The sequence below is a fragment of the Lepisma saccharinum genome, chromosome 23 (genome assembly GCF_977018435.1).
Source record: "Lepisma saccharinum chromosome 23, izLepSacc3.1, whole genome shotgun sequence".
Lineage (NCBI taxonomy): Eukaryota > Metazoa > Arthropoda > Insecta > Zygentoma > Lepismatidae > Lepisma > Lepisma saccharinum.
The window spans coordinates 27,562,409-27,579,369 of NC_139251.1; the positions used below are offsets into that span (position 1 = coordinate 27,562,409).

The 16,961-nt window shown below is 37.0% G+C and overlaps 1 protein-coding gene across 1 annotated transcript in view; it reads right to left on the reverse strand.

Moving 5' to 3' along the window:
• The window catches only part of LOC146005411 (uncharacterized), a 106,670-nt gene that overhangs the window by 58,205 nt on the left and 31,504 nt on the right, over window positions 1-16,961 (reverse strand). Inside the window, exons 9-12 of the mRNA XM_083144650.1 lie at window positions 16,416-16,556; window positions 11,660-11,784; window positions 8,652-8,819; window positions 1,661-1,928 (exon numbers count right to left, since the gene is read on the reverse strand). Coding sequence (XP_083000776.1) covers window positions 1,661-1,928; window positions 8,652-8,819; window positions 11,660-11,784; window positions 16,416-16,556 — 702 coding nt within the window. The remainder of the gene's footprint in view (window positions 1-1,660; window positions 1,929-8,651; window positions 8,820-11,659; window positions 11,785-16,415; window positions 16,557-16,961) is intronic.

Below are 16,961 nucleotides of genomic sequence, written 5' to 3' on the forward strand. Positions count from 1 at the left end.
AGGAAACATTTTAAAGCATGTTTCCTTTCAGAGGGATCATGAAGATTGAATGTATAATGCAGGGACATAATTTTTCTTGCATATTTGCATTGTAGAATTATTATTTAAAATAATAAAAAAACAGACTGCTTAAAAACAGACTGCTTGTTTCACAGTTAAGTTGCCATATGAAAACAATGTTAAATTTATCCCATTATTTAAACTAACCAAACTAAAAAAATAATGTATGATGAAAGGAGTGTGCATTCTTCCAAAATGTTAAAACAAAAATTGTGTTTTTATGCTTGTAACAGCCATAAACTACAAGAGAAATAATGTAGGAGCATGCGATATCTGAGAATATAAAATCGGGAGATCCACCACAAATGAACCTAGGTCCCCCTTTGATTACAATGCAAGTTAACAAGTAAGCTAATCCGCTTAACGTTATTAAAAATACACAGAGATGTTCACATGAAAATTTTGCCAATCAAAGTAGAAGACTAATAAAAATTTGCTAGGGATGTGACACATTAATAGGAACTCTACCGGTACCGTCCGATATAGGCATATTGGTTTACCGATATTGTTATATTGCACCGCAATCACCTTTCACAGGGTGATGTCTACCAAAATTCTTGACTTTTTCATAACCTTTTTCTTGACCATTTTATTTCCCTTTATCTTAACATTTATTTAATCCTCCCCTACTTAGGTACAGTTGGAAATTAAGAAAATATATAATTTTATTCAATGAAAACCCCCTACCACAAGGCCGTTAAGATCAAAACTGAAGCTCTACTTTAATAACAAGAGATTTAGACTTGAATGCATGTAACAATGAATGCATCAGACTTCATACTGGATGGGGAATGGCCACATAACATTAATATTTTTACAAAACTTCACTTCATGTAATTCTTAAGAAACAAAGTGAAAAAATCTGAACCACAGTTCAATGCAATTTTGGACTTCCAAATACAGTAAAACCTCATTAATCCGAACTAATGGGGGGATAAGTTGACCAGTTTAACGAAAGTCCGGATTAACTGAAATAACCTAAAAGAACGGTAGAAAGTGCATTAAAACTCAGTTTTTAGCAACAAAACATGTTTATTATGGTGTATTTAAAGGGCACAGACCTAAATACACTATACAGTACAGTACGAAATCTGCAGGAAACAGAATTTCATCAGTGGTTGACTTCTAGCCACATTTAAAACCTTGCATTCTGCTTTTTTTTTCTTGCCTGTCCGGATTAACAATGTTTTACTGTATTCAATTTTTATCAAATCTCAGTACAGGTATGCAACAATGTGAATTCAATATACCACAAGAAAAATTTCTTGACTTTCTTGACCTATCTGTTGATTTCTTGACTGGTAGACACTGTGTTTTATTAAGGGGGTCGGTCAATGATCTATTCAGGTTCTTCAAGGACCATTTTGAATTTTATATTGAATCAGTAGAATATCAGTTATTGGTATCGGTAAATTTTATATTGGAACTTTATTGGTATTGGCCAAAATTTCATATCAACCCATCCCTAAAATTTACTAATCTACCATAAAAGTCTGAATATCAGAACACAAGCCAAACACTAGAAGATACAAAGATTACTGAAAAACTAATGGCAGCCACTGATTAAATTTGAAATTGATTCTATCAAAGCTTACACTACCTGATGAAGCTGATGATTCAGGGGTGGGAATCTCCAGTATATGCAGCAGTTGCTGTGTCCCGATACTTGTGGCGGTCCCTGCAGCAGAAACTGGAGCCAGGACGGTCACTCGCCCATCGTCCTTCACGTGAATTACCGAAGTGCTAGCCTGTACTGCGGGAGATGCTGTCACCACTGTCGGGCCCCTCATCTGATGATCAACCTTTGCAGAAGCCATCTGAGGAGCAGACTTTGGTTCGCTCATGTTAAGTTCAGCCAATTCCGCTGCCTAAATAAATGAAAAATGTGGCAATTTGTAGAATTTATAAATTATTAAAATTAATTCACTAATAACAACACATAATAATAACTTTAATGATTTGAAACTACAGTGCAACCCTCATATTTTACATTTTCCATCATTTTTAGTTTTTTCACCTTGGTCTACTTAACATGAAATCAAGGTTGCAGTGTAGTTTATTTCCAATAATAAATGGCACAGGTGAAAAATGGCAGATACACATGGCATTTTAGTTGTCTTTTTTGTTCATTCGAACGTGCTTGAAAAAGTACTTTGTTTCCCTCCAAGTATTATGGGATAATTTTATATTTAAAAAACGGGGAATATAAAATTTTATTCACTACTTTTTCCGATATATTTCACTTTTATATGTAATGAGAACAAAAGAATACTAACATGCAACAACTCACGAACAAAGGTCTTGTTGCATAAATTCCATTTTCTTTTTCCAAATTGGGGGATGGGCGTTACATATCCTCAAATAATGGTATTTTGTCATGCTTCCCTCCACGTTTGGTACATCCAGCATCCATAGGGCCAATGCAAGAAGCAAAATTTCAGATATTGTTTCTGCAGGCTAGAAACACTGCCACTACATTGTTATTTTCAACGAAACTTTGCATAGTTGAAGAAATGTACCACTGCTACATACTACATTCTTTCCTTCTCTTTTGCCTACTGCCGTGTCCACAGGCAGGGCCGGATTAAGGTGGGTGCTATTGATGCTGCAGCATTAGGCACATTCCTTAAATAGGCCCAGATGAAAACAGACGAGAATTTTCCGAAAGCTGAACAGTTTTATTTCGCTATATTAACCTGAAAATAAATCTTAGAATGAAATTTGTAGCCCCAATTTCGGATGCCTAGACACAACGTTACTTATTATACAGTTACTATTATTCTTTGCACTGTGACGTAAGAATAACGTCGTTGTGTTTATTGTTCACCGAAGATTCCAAGTTAATGCTATCAATTTTACGTTAAACAGTTTACTTAGTAATTTAACTGCATTTTTTGCAATATCTTGGTGATTGTTGCCACTTTATTATTGTTTGCTAAGTGCGATGTAGTAAATTTTTCACCTTGAAAGTTAGTTGCACAGAAAAAATCGACAGTATTTCATTGTTAGATTTTGACGACCTCACATTGTGATATTGTTCGTACTGTTTCGTGCATGCTCACTATGGCGTCTCAACTCAGTGGGTGGGATAAAGCAAAAAAGAAAAGGAAACAAGCAGCAGAACATGAAAAGCTTTTGGCGAAAATTTCAAAATTGAGTTCATACTTCGGAGTACGAACATCCTCGTCTCAATCGTCTGGATCGGATGCGATTGCGAGTTCGAGTGCTCCTGAAGGCCAGGCCAAGCAACATTGACCTGTTGAAGCAAGAGAGAATGAAGAGCGGGAAAGTTCAGAGGACAGAGCAGAGGTGAAAGGAGATGCTATCGCTGAAGCACTAGCACTGACGCTGGAGGATTTCACCAATCTTTTGGAACAGTGGGGTGAAATCAACGATGACACTCGAGAATATTGGGCCAAGAAAGGTCCAAAAGACTGCCAACACACTGAATCGAAGTTTGAAGAAAGTGCCAGGTGAGTCGTTCCAACGTCGATGCACAAAGACTTTCTTCGTGTGTCCGCATCCGCTCAATGGTGAAAAATCCTATAGACAATGGTTGTGCTACTCGCCTTCGACAGGGAAGTTTTTCTGCTTTGCATGCAAAATGTTCGGCGGCAGTGCTGTTCAAGCGACCAAGTTCATTTCTGGCGGTTTTGACAACTGGAGGGCAGGTGAATGCAGAATAAAAATGCATGAAAGCAGCAATTGTCATCGCGAGGCTATGTTGTCCTTTGTGACCCGACAGAGGGAAGCCGGTCGTGTTGACTACCTAGCCGCTAAACAGGTCGAGGCAGAGCAGTGTTGCTGGCGCCAGTTTGTGAAGCGGCTCATTGACACACTGATATTCCTAATATTCCTAGATGAGCATGGTCTTGCTATAAAGGGCGCGAATGAGATCATAGGTTCCGCTCATAATGGTAACTACCTTGGCATCATTGAGCTGATGGCGAAGTATGATACTCTGCTGGCTAGCCATATTAGAAACTATGCCAACCACAGGAAAGGTCACGTTTCCTATTTGTCATCCACAATATGCGATGAACTGGTGAAGTTCATGGAACGAAAGGTGCAGGACAGCATCCTGAACGAAGCCAAGGAGGCAAAGTATTTCTCTGTCTCCATTGACTCGACACCTGACGTATTACACCTCGATCAGCTAACAATTGTTATCCGGTACGCTCTCCCCCTTGGTCCAGTTAAATGGTTCCTGACATTCATGCCTATGATGAGACACACGATGGAGCAGATGGCTAGCATACTTCTGAACTTTCTGAAGGAAAAAGGCTTGGATATTACTAACTGCAGAGGCCAGTCGTATGACAATGCATCTAACATGTCAGGATGGTACAATGGTTAAGCGAAAATGTAAATACGCCGCTTTTATTCCATGCTTCAACCACAGACTAAACCTAGTAGGACATCAGGCTGTTGAAAGCTGCACTGGCTGTACCCAGTTTTTTTTTATTTTGTCAATGGACTATATGTTTTCCAGTCTCACTCAACATATCGCTAGCAGCAAGTAAAGAATCGCTGCAGGCTGACGCTCAAGGATTTGCCTGGAACACGATGGTGTGAATGTGCAGATGCTGTCAAAGCACTGTAAGAAGGGTGGAAGAGCATTCAGGAAGTCCTGGATGAGCTTTCGGCAGATACGAGAAACCAGAGCGCGGAATTTTCATGCAGGATGAACGAACTTGAGACAGCAGTTATGGCGACTGCCTGGAACAATATCCTTGGCTGTCTCAACAGTACGAGCATTAGCCTCCAAGATTCTAGTCAGCCTGAATATGGCAACTGGCTAGATGGCATCACTGGTCGACACAGTTCAGTTTGCATGGGACAGATTTGACGTGTATGAGCAGATGGTGACCGAAAAGGTTCAACACGGCGAATACAAAGATGAGCAGCATCGAGGCCATAAGCGAAAGCGAATGCCTGATGAAGGAGCTGCAAATGTAGCAGATCTCAGCCAAATGGAAACATTCAAAACTCACGACGTATCTGGTCATGTTCGAGTCTGTTAGCTGAACTGGAAAAGCAGATGAAGGCATATGACGATACAGTAGAGCGTCGATTATCCAAAGTAATTGGGGGACATGGGTGTTTGGAAAACTGGTTTGTTCGGATAATCGAACTGTACATGTTTATTTGCCAAAAAGAAGTACTGTACAGTAAATTTATTCATAAAAACAGGCATCTCTTTAAGTATGTATTACAAAGTAACGTACAAAGGCAACTTTAGTAGGAATATATAGTATGTGGTACAGTTTATTAAACAAAAAATATGTACATATTACATACGCATTTTGCATGAACAATACACACAGTACACAAAATTAACGTTTAAAAAAATCCTTTATTTTGGTCTGTCTAAGCAAGCCTACATGCTTACGAGCAGCTAAGTCACGTACTTTTTTCATTACAGATATCTGAAAGTGAGCGAGTACACAGTTCGGTTAAGCGGTCGTTCGGTTGACCGACGTTCGGATAATCGACGCTCTACTGTATTTGTAAAACATTCGGATTTCTCTCAGAGCTAATGTCATTGAGCATTGAGCAGATCGGGAACAAAGCAAAGAATCTAGTTTCCTCGTATCCAGATGACTTGGAAGACACACTGGTGGCTGAGCTGGTACAGTTTGCTGCATTTATGTGCACTCAGAAACCGGTGACTGTGAACGAATCAGCAGAGCTTACCATGTACAGGCTTCTGTAATCGTTGAATCTTTCTCAGACATTTCCAAACATCGAGATTGCGTTGCACATCTATCTGTACATGATGGTGTCCAATGCCTCCGGCCAACGGAACTTCTCAAAGTTGGGAATAGTCAAAGGAGAGCTGTAGTCTTCAATGGAGCAGGAAAGGTTACGCATGCTGGCGCTTATGAGCATGAGCTGCTGCACAGCCTTGACTTCACTGACACGATCAAAGAATTTGCACTTGCTAAGGCTCGAAAAACAGCAATATAAGTAAGCAGCACTAGCGCACCTCTCATAATCATTTCATGGTACATTATCATAATCACAAAAATAATAATAAAAAAAAACAAAAAACAAGAAAAACGTTAAAAGTAGAAGAGCAAAATATATATATGTTAATCATAGTATGTAAGTGCATCAGGCCCAATTTCGTCTTAATCCGGCCCTGTCCACAGGGGCATGCTGAATACCATTTTCTTTGTTAAATTTTAGGGATGGGCCAATATGAAATTTTGGCTGATACCGATAAAGTAGCGATATAAAATTTACCGATACCGATAACCAATATTCTACCGATCCGATATAAAATTAGAAATGGTCCTTGTAGAACCTGAAAGGTTCATTGACCTTCTTAATAAATTGTTTCAAGGTGACTGCAGTGCAAAAAAAGTTGCATATTTAGATATTTACTTTTTTAGAAAGTAGAGCATGGAGATTATCCATAAAAATTACAACAAAATGGCAGAATTTTGGACTAATTTATCAGATATTTATTGATATATCAGATCAGTAAAATAATTGGTATCTTTACCAATAAACTGATACACCGATTGTGACGAATTTATCGAGTCAATCTGCTAGTAAATTACGTCACATGGTTCCTCCACTTCGCTCGAGAGAAAAAAAGAGTGCTACCTTACTTGCTTCATACCTTGTTGCGCTTACGTCATTCATCGCTATGTGGTAGCATTTGTATTTTGCTGCGATTAACAGTTTTTGTACGTACGCAGTTACAGTTGAGGCCTTGCTTTTGACGAGAGGAAGTCATGTCAGTTGACAGGAACAGTGATCACTGAGACACCACGTTTTACTTTATGTTCTTACGATCCACGAAGCATGCTGTTACTTGCATATTGAAACGAGGCTAAGGCAATGCAAGGAGAGAAAAGGGAAGTTAGTAGATATTCGTGCGAGGTATCGTATTTGGACCGGATGAAGTGATACGTTAGTAAATTATGTAAGTACTATTTTTACATGGTTTGAAATACGTAGTTTGCCTCCATCAGTGCTTCTCTGGTTGAATGAACATTTTGTGTCGACAATTAATTACGACGTGTGTTAGCCCATTGTGCCTACAGTAAAACCTCGTGTATTATAAGTCTGTTACGTACCTTGAATATAAAGTTGGGCAATTATAAATTAAAGAATAGTGAACATTAAATTTCGTAAATGAACAGAATCAAGTGGTGCTTGTGTGCACGTAATGTATCCGTACAAGGATGTAGGAAAGTTTTGACGAATTTAGCTTTGTGTTGAACTTCACAAATCATCAACACTGTTTGTACAATTGTATGTGCGCAAATGTTTGAAGTATTTGACTGCATAAATTGGATAGAACAATCTTTAATGCTACGAGGATTTTGATGAAGCAAGTGAGCGACGTCACGATGTTTTAAGTGCAAAACTAAGTTATTAAAGAATCTTTAAATTAACAATCGTTGATAAATGGATGATAGTCGTGGCTTTAAATGCTTGATGAAACCAAATTACACACAACTGTTCGCGGCGATGAATTAGATTTGAAAAGAGCTTGTTCACCTCACCTTTCCTTACGCATGCACGTAAATTTTGCATTATCTATATTTCCTTACGTAGTGTGTCTATTATCTGAAGGCTAGAGATAAGAAATTGCGAATTATGAATGAGTTACTAATGTATTACATGAAGGTAGTGGATTCGATACCACTCGAAACTGTTGTATTGTGATATAATTATCGAACCAAAGAGAATCATTAATTGTTGCTCAGGTGCAAATGTTAAGCGTGCTTATGCACTTTCAATTATGTTAATCATGATTAAACTAATTTAAGTAAATCTTGAACATTTAGAGACGAGTTGATGTTTTATGTGCATTGCACCAGCTATGATAGATGAATGGTGCAACCAAGAAACTAATTAGTACATGATTTGTTATGTTCACATGTACAATGAGACGGAGATGAATTAGGTGAATAAAATGGTTGTTATTGTTAAATTTGAAAACGGTATTGTTTCCTTGATATGAATTCCTAATTTCAGATATCCTCTCTCGACGAGTATTAGGATGATGGAGGTAAACCAAGATTGAATACTGTATTATAATTAATAATAGTGTTTCTTTTACAGCTGTTTACCTATTGTATGTTGATGCATTTGAGTGTTGCTATTCACGTTAATTCCATACTATTCTTAGAAGCACTGCATAATCTGATATCTCTTGCGAGAGATATAGAAGTGAACGTTAAACCCGACGTTCGTTACTTCTACCCACAAGACTTTGTACTATGCCTTGGAGGGGAGTTATATACGGACCTTATTACACGTTTTCCAATCCAGGCACAACCTCAAGATATACGTTACACGATATGCATATATCGGCTGATACTGATAGAGTACCGATTAATCGGTCCCATCCCTATTAAATTTTGATTTTCTTCTTTCCTTAACACTCATTATTGTGCAGCACAATGTATAAATTTCACCTGGGCTAAAAGCTCTGTCATTTTGAAAAGAAGCAACAAAGAAGAGAGAGAGGGAGAGATTAATACCTCTACCACAATTAGGGGAAAATGTAAAATCTGGGTTTCACTGTAATGACAATGTAAATAAATTTGTACATGCTAATACATTACCTGCAACAGGTGTTGAATGGTTTGCTGCAGATGTGTGTTGTTCGCAGCATTGTTTGAAGGTTGCTGCAAAATATGCTGCTCTATAATTTGCTGCTGCTGCGTAATCTGCATCTGTTGTTTGTTCAACAGCTTCTGCATCTGAATGAGCTGCCGTCTCTGGACCTGCAACTGAAAAGCATCTAATATAAGGTTCAAGTTTCTTTCATTCATTGTTGAAGAACTTATGAATTACCATTTAAACACCTATTTAATGTAGAGATATGGTGATTAAAAATATGAGAAAACCTCGTCAAGAGATTATTTTATGCTTGTTTATTTACTGGAATTGTCCGACCAGCGAGCAATCTCAAGAATGCGCAAACTTCGTAACTTCCTCGAAGCATTGACTGAGAGGCAAATACGTGGATCTAACATGATCCAGCGTGTTCGAAAGGTGTAATAACCTTTCAAAGCAAAAGGTTATAAAAGGAAGCTCGCCCCCGAGCTCGCTGTCATTTCTCTAATTTTACTAGTACACATTACAACGAACTAAACTACAAACGACGGAGAACGAAGTTTATGGCTGCATAAGCCTGCAGCCATTCATGCGGGATTGCTCGGAATAGTGAGTCAAGGGTCACAGTATCGAACCTTGACATCAGTCACAATTCGGTCTGCAAGAAGCATCTGGACAAGAACATCATTCACCTACCAGGTATGAACAAGCGTAAATAACCTTAAATTCAATCTTCCATATCTTCTTCCTCTTAGTCTGAGCAGGTTCAACTCACAAGTATATTTAAGCTCTACCTAAATGTGTAATTGAAGCATCCCTGTGACCTCAGATCCCTGGTAAGACGGGATTACAACATTAAAGAGAGAAATATAGGGTGGCTGCTCTAGGACCATGATAAAATTAAAGTATAATGCCCAGTTTTCACGGTGAACTTTCCAAAAATTCAAGAGTACAAGGAGATCTTTTCTCTATTTCAACGTTATGTATTACCGCCTCTCACCACCCACAAAAATATATAAACAATTTAAAGGATCTGTGCGATTCCAATTTATTCAAAAATTCAAAGTCAATTCAATTAAACGCCAGCATATGTGTGTGTGTGTATACATATATATAATTTTTAATTTAAGATGTATATTAATTAATCTACGAAAAATTGTTAATTGCAAAAGAAATTTCAAACTCAAATTTAGCTAATCAACTTGAAGATATCTTGCAATAATCTTCCATCTGTCACATAAATTGTTCTGCATAGGACACTAAGGATGCAAACGGATGCAGAGAATTCTGCTTTATTCTCCATGCAGCTTTCTCTTCCTTCCTGATAAAAAAGTAAAAGCTAATCTGTGAAAAACTTCCTCAGGGCATTAATAAATGTCTAAATTCAATGAGATTTGGATTAATAAAAGTTGAAATTGTCATGTCTATGGAGACAAATTCATGCATAATTCCCAGAATTCAAGGAATTCTCGATGAGTAGCCACCCTGAAATACAGTAGAACTTAGTTTCAGGTACTAAAGAACTTAAAAAGTTCCTCTTCCACCACAGATTAACTAGTCAACACTTGGAGTACATTTTATGGTGGGGTCTACAGTACTAAAATGTGTCATCGAATTACAAAATATATTGTCATTTTCTTGTTTTTCTTCAGAGAAAAGTAGAATTGAGCCAAGACCACTTTCAACTGATACCCATACCAATGGCGGTGTGTGTGTATGTGTGTTCCTGGCACGTAGCCAGGGGGAGGGCTAATGGGGCTGAAACCCCTCCCAAATCCTACAAATATCTAATTTAAATAGTGTATAGAGGTGATTAATTTTACTTCCGTAGCAAGATTAAACATTAGAGAAAAAAACGTTTAGTGTATAATAGAGCAACCTGCCTATATTTTTATATTCATTTATTGAATTTTAATTTAATCCAATCCAAACAATAAATTGATCCACAACTTCCAAAATTGATAGTTTTCTTTGTGAGAGGTCACAATATAAACTTTATGAGTAAAATTTGACCCTAATGTCTAAAGTCTTTTCCTTTTTTAACGCAATGTGTAAAATTTAAAAACAAAATACAATAAATATGAACTTCAGTACACGAACTGTACAAAATGTAAGAAAAATAATTCTCACATGGTGGATCGAGTAGCAATGTCCCTCCATTTATATAATTATAACAACAACAATAAATTTGGATTAAAATTGGTTTATTTTTAATAACTTATAATAGTTATTATTGTAAAATGACAAATAATTGTGGTAATAATTATTATTCATTATTATTCCTACTATTCAAGATATATTAATGGCTTGCCCCCTCTACAAATATTTCTGGCGACGCCTCTGCTGACAGGGGATGAGCCCCCCGATATAAAATCCTGGTTTACGGACCTGGTGTGTTCCTATTAACATCCAATAAATACACTGTTACATATACTCTTACCAATTTCCACTTATACTGGATGCTTGAAAATTGTAACAATTAAAAGTTGTTCAAAATACTGTTTAATATTAGGGCGTTGAGTGTTCCTCCCAATTAGAAGCATCAATTTAACACAGTTTTGCTTCAAAATATTTAAGAATTACTTCAGGATATTAAAATACCAATAACGTAATCACTGTACATTTATTCACACACTATTGTTGAGAAATTAATGGAATTGTCGAACTTTGTATAATTTCAGGATAATTAGACTCCACGAAAGTATCGTGGAGCTCATGACAGACTGAAATGCCGGGAAAGTATCGGCCAGTATTGGTAAATAAAATACAATAAATTAGGGATAGGCTGATATGAAATTTTGGCCGATACCGATAAAGTACCGATATAAAATTTACCAATACCAATAACATATATAAAATTAGAAATGGACACTTCTGGGTTGTAACAACACCATTGACTTTCAATTAAATCATTACAACCCAGAAGTGTCCGTGACTGTACAAACATATATGGAAAGAGATAATGAAAAGAATTTATACAAATTGAAGAATACATTCCGTAATGATACTCAACCTGAATAGTTGCTTCTTCAGGACTTAAGTTTTGAAGTTCCTCTTGTGTTGGAATATTGATCACAGAGTCCATGTTTTCTGAAGCACTATCTTTCTCACTTGATCCTTCACTTTCGTCTGTACTTTCTACCAAAAACAAAAGAATAAATTAGAAACTAAAATGCATGCAAGTGTTTATGTTAGAGCTTAGCGATACGATAGGTGCAATATATGCAAGGATCGGTCAAAAAATAAGTTGCACTTGCTCATAACAATTTCCCGGAAAGAGACATGTTGATGAACTTTGCTGGGAACACTGCTTACAGTTCCCTTGAAAAGGTGAAATAACGATTACATTATGGCTGCTATGGACCGGACGTTATCAGTGGTGAAAAGGCTGTAACACTACTGAGATTCATCGCCAATAGCATGAAGTGTACGCTGATAAAGCAATTTCGTCTCGGGTGATCACACAATGGTGTGCGTTGTTCGAGAATGGGCGTATGGATATTGAGGACAACTACCAGCAAGGAAGGCAGTCAACTGCAATGATGTGGGACAATTTTGAACATGTTAATGAACTAACTGATTCATAGTCCAGACCTCACACCCCTGATTTTCATATCTTGGATCTATGAAAGAAGAACTTGCAAATCAGCAATATCATTCCGATGAGGAAGTTAAAACTGTGATGCAAGAATGGTTATCGAAAGCTGGACGGGAATTCACTGAACAAGATAGAGAGAAACTTGTGTCACACTATAACAAATGTTTGAACATAATTGAGAATTATGTAGGAATGTAGTTTTGGTAGTATACTTTCATGTAAATACAAGAACTGTCCTCTATATTCTATACGATATTTCTTTCATGTTGTGCAACTAACTTTTTGACTGGCCCAAGAATATTTCCAAACCTTTGTAGAGTATATAATAACAAAGAATCAACATCAACAATAACATTAGTCATTACACATAATAAAACTATGGATCTCTAATTGAGATACAGAATGCTACCAAAGTCACTTATTACTAGGGTGCGGATTTTTGCCTAATTGCCTTTTTTCATTCCCTTGTAGTAAAACATAGGCTTAAGTGTTTTAAGTTTCTTACATGGTGTTTCTAGTCCGAAAACACATTTTTATAGTGCCTATAAATGCCTATTTGGCTTAATTATGCCTATAAGTGCCTATTCTGTATTTTTTTTTATTACTTCAGCTTTATTTGCATGCCTTTGACTTTCCCTACATTGAAGAAGGTAAGCCTTTGCTTGTTTTGTACTGAATGTAATTTGATATTAGACAGATTTGAGGGTCGCAATGGATGTCAAGATCTTTGAAAATTCCAAATGTCCCTTAATCAGGGTAACTTGTTGGTGACTTAACTTGGACAAAATGACGTAAACCCAACCCTACCGTTCTCCACCTGAAAACTCTGTAGGAGTCAATGAGGTGGTTATCTGTGGAGATATCGTGTGTTTCAAAATGCCAAAGGACAAGGAAGCCAGAAGTGTTAATAAACAACGCAGAAGCTTGTTTTACCACCGACTGAAAATAAATTTTCTGTCAAGCTTGTATGCAGGATGTTAGTTTAACTGTTAAATTACTTTAAAAATCGATATTTGTTCAAAACTATCAGCTGCTGAGTGATTTCTGGCTACTCTGAAAATGTTTCCCGACAGAGTTTGTTTTTGCATTTTTCGAAAAGAAGGATAGACTATAACGAGCCATCATCTTATGCATGGCATCCAGGACTAGTTTGCTACACAGCTGCTACATTTCAGGAATCATAAAGATTACTCTATATTTCTTTCTTCCTTAGGTCCCAGGAGGTTAACAAAATAGCATTAACTTGTAAATGTTAATAAACTTGAAAAGGGGAGGAGTGCCCCTCTTGACCCCACCAATTTACACCTATGATCTTACATTATATCAGTTCTGAATACAACAGTGCTAAGATATGCGAGGAACTTAGTTTAGTGGCCTTAGATTACATACAGAGAATTACACTAATTCAAACAATATTATTTATTCTAAAATTTCATGCACATACACAGATAAACAGGTCATATACTCGTACAAAAATAAAATAATTCAAATGCTTTAAATTAACCAGGTTATGTATGTTACCCTATATTCCCTGCAAATAAGGATTTGATTCAAACTATTGTCAATTGTTTGTGAATCATTTGTGCACAACTAGCACAAGTTTATTTTTTCATAGAAATGTTAAATGGAACATCATTTAATTCTTTTGGTTAAAAGAATATGAATCGTTGTGAAAAATTGTGCATGCAATTGAGGTACAGTAAACTCTCGATTCTACGACTCCGGATATAACGACCCTCTCGAAGTAACAAACCTTTCCCTGGGAACCATGAAAAATTTGGAAAAAAATTGAAAAATTGAAGGAAATCGGCCGAAAAATACATTTTTTGCACTCGTTTTATTCACACTCATTCCCTTCACGAGCGCTCTACGGCTCGCAAGTGGGTCTGATCTAAAAATAGACACAAAAATTTACAGCCCTGCCTTTCTTTTTTCTGGTGCATAGAAAGGTTGTGTTGTTTCTCCAGAGAGATCTTATCTTACCAGTTAATCTTGTAACAGACAATGCTGGCGCCAGTGTGACTGGTGTCGAGTTCCGCTTGCAATAAGCGAGAGATTGTTTTCCTTTCCATAGGTCTCAGTGCAAACGGGTTTCTCACGAACTAGAATTGTAAGAATTTCCTGGAAGAGCAATGACTATGCACAATTGAAAGTAACATTATTTTAAATCCTTTTTTGTGAAAACATTTCCATGTTCTATTTTCCTTCTCACAACATGCATCCTGTGCATAACAGGTTGTATAACTACCAGGATAAATGGTGTTACTGTCTCCTAGAAATCTTTGTGTCTGTTTGAGCACCGTTTAAGCTGAAAATTGGTGTAAATTCCAATAACGACCCCTTCAAAATAACGACCCTTTTCCCGGGAACTGTGAAAGGTCGTTGTATCGAGAGTTGACTGTATTTGTTCAAATTGGTGCAATCGTTAGCACCAGCTCTTTATGGCAGTATTACTTTAACTGACGATTTCCCACAAAGGTGTCCAATCTTTGGCATTCGTGAAAATTCCTTGATCCCACCTAGGTGTTTAAGGCTTTGCTGATCCCATTTTCGGAACTACTCCTCCTTTTGAAAAACTGTTATGCTATTCTAAAGTCTGAAAAATTACATCTGAATAGAATTCCATCTACAGCACTCACATGAATCTTCATGAGGTTTGCTTTTGCTGTTGTCTATACATTCGCAGTAGCTATGTAAGCATATTAAACTATCGCAAATATCTAAACAGCAGCAAAAGCTAACCACATAAAAATTTAGGGATGGGACGATATGAAATTTTGGCCGATACCGATAAAGTACCGATATAAAATTTACCGATACCGATAACCGATATTCTACCGATCCGATATAAAATTAGAAATGGTCTCGGAAGAACCTGAAAGGTTCATTGACCTTAAAAAAATGTGTGTTTCAAAGTAACTGCAGTGCAAGAGAAATTGCATATTTAGACATTTACTTTTTAAAAAAGTAGGGCATGGAGATTATCCATAAAAATTACAACAAAAATGGCAGAATTTTGCACTAAACTATCAGCTATTTATCGATATATCGGATCGGTAAAATAATCGGTAATTTTACCGATAAACCGATACACCGATATGCCTATATCGGCCGATACCGATAGAGTACCGATTAATCGGTCCCATCCCTATAAAAATTCCTTTCACTGCTCTCGAAGGAATTCTAGGCAGATGAAATTTTTCAGAATTATATTATTATATTATAGCATTTTTTTCGAAATAAGAGGAAATTTCAAAATGGCTTCGATTGACCAAAGGTCCAGAAGAGGGGGTTCAAGGTTTTTACATGACAATATTTATATTTATATGTAAACACAGCCACAGTGGTTCAGTTAATAGTGCATTCCACTATGTAGGAGCTCTCGTCCAATTCAAGTGCTTGTTGACCTACATTGGGAATTTTCCAACAATATCAATGCCTATAGTGGCTCTAGGGTTTACCCAATCTCTAATTAATGGGTCAAAATTCACAGTGAGACCGTTTGATTACAAGGCTACAGCATTACCACTGCCATTGGGAGGCAGCCTGGTGAGTAAAGGCAGATGGAGCAATCACCTCCAACATGGCAGATTTTGAGGATGTATACGGTTCTACCCCTCCATCCCCTATGTGCCTCTATGGCACACAACATTGCACAGGGGACATATACACCTTTTAACCTTAAAAAATGAAAGCATCTTCATTCCTAAGGAGTTTGGAGGATCTTTCACATATCCAACCAACAAGAATTATTCATGATGGATGCGGTAAACGTGGTTTAAAATTACTTACGTGAAATTTAGAAATTTCGCACTTCCGTGTTGTACAATTTAATGTTGTTCAATTCTATTAATGTCGAAGATCCACTGTCTTCATTCACAAAAAAGTACGGCGTCTGAAGCGGAGATTGTACCACGTCACTGCCTTGTTTGGTCCCGGGCAGCGGTAGTTGCAATTTCTCCTGTTTGGCGGTGCTGGCGTGTGTATCCTGGTCACACAAACAAAGCAGTGACACGGTACCATATCCGCTTCAGATGCCATACTTTTGTGAATAAATACGGTGGATCTTCAAAATTAATAGGATTTAACCACGGAAGTGCGAAATTTCTAAATTTCACGTATGTAACAAGAAATAGTCTAGGTGTGTCAGAAAACCTGAGCTTCCACGTACCTTTTCTTTTGTTATTGTCAGTTTTCTGCTTGCGGGGATGATCTCTCCACCACTTCTTCAACCCATGCTCAGGCGGTTCCCGCACCCCACGAGTTTTCTTCATGTACTCATTAACAGAACAAATGGTTGTGAAGCAGCATCCTGGTAAAATAACGAATAAATTCTATTGTGTTTATCTCATATTTACATGATGATAATTATTTATCTCAAACAGTATTTATAGTGCGGTATACAGAAAGTTCCAAAGTACAGCACTTTTACACACAGACTAACAAGCAAATATCACTAAGTAAAGGAGAAAATGAACATAACAATAAAATACAAATGTTTGACAAGAAGAAAGATATAAAAAGATAACAGTGACATAATATAATCCAATCCCTAAGACATATTTTAAATACAAAAGAATCCAAACAAAACATGTATACATTCAGCCGTTCTTGGTAACATTATACTGAGTTACTAAATCATGTAAAAATGACTTCCTCCCATTACCCTTACGCATCACTGTTGCCGGGGTTTTTAGGTCCAATTTCTTAAGAATAT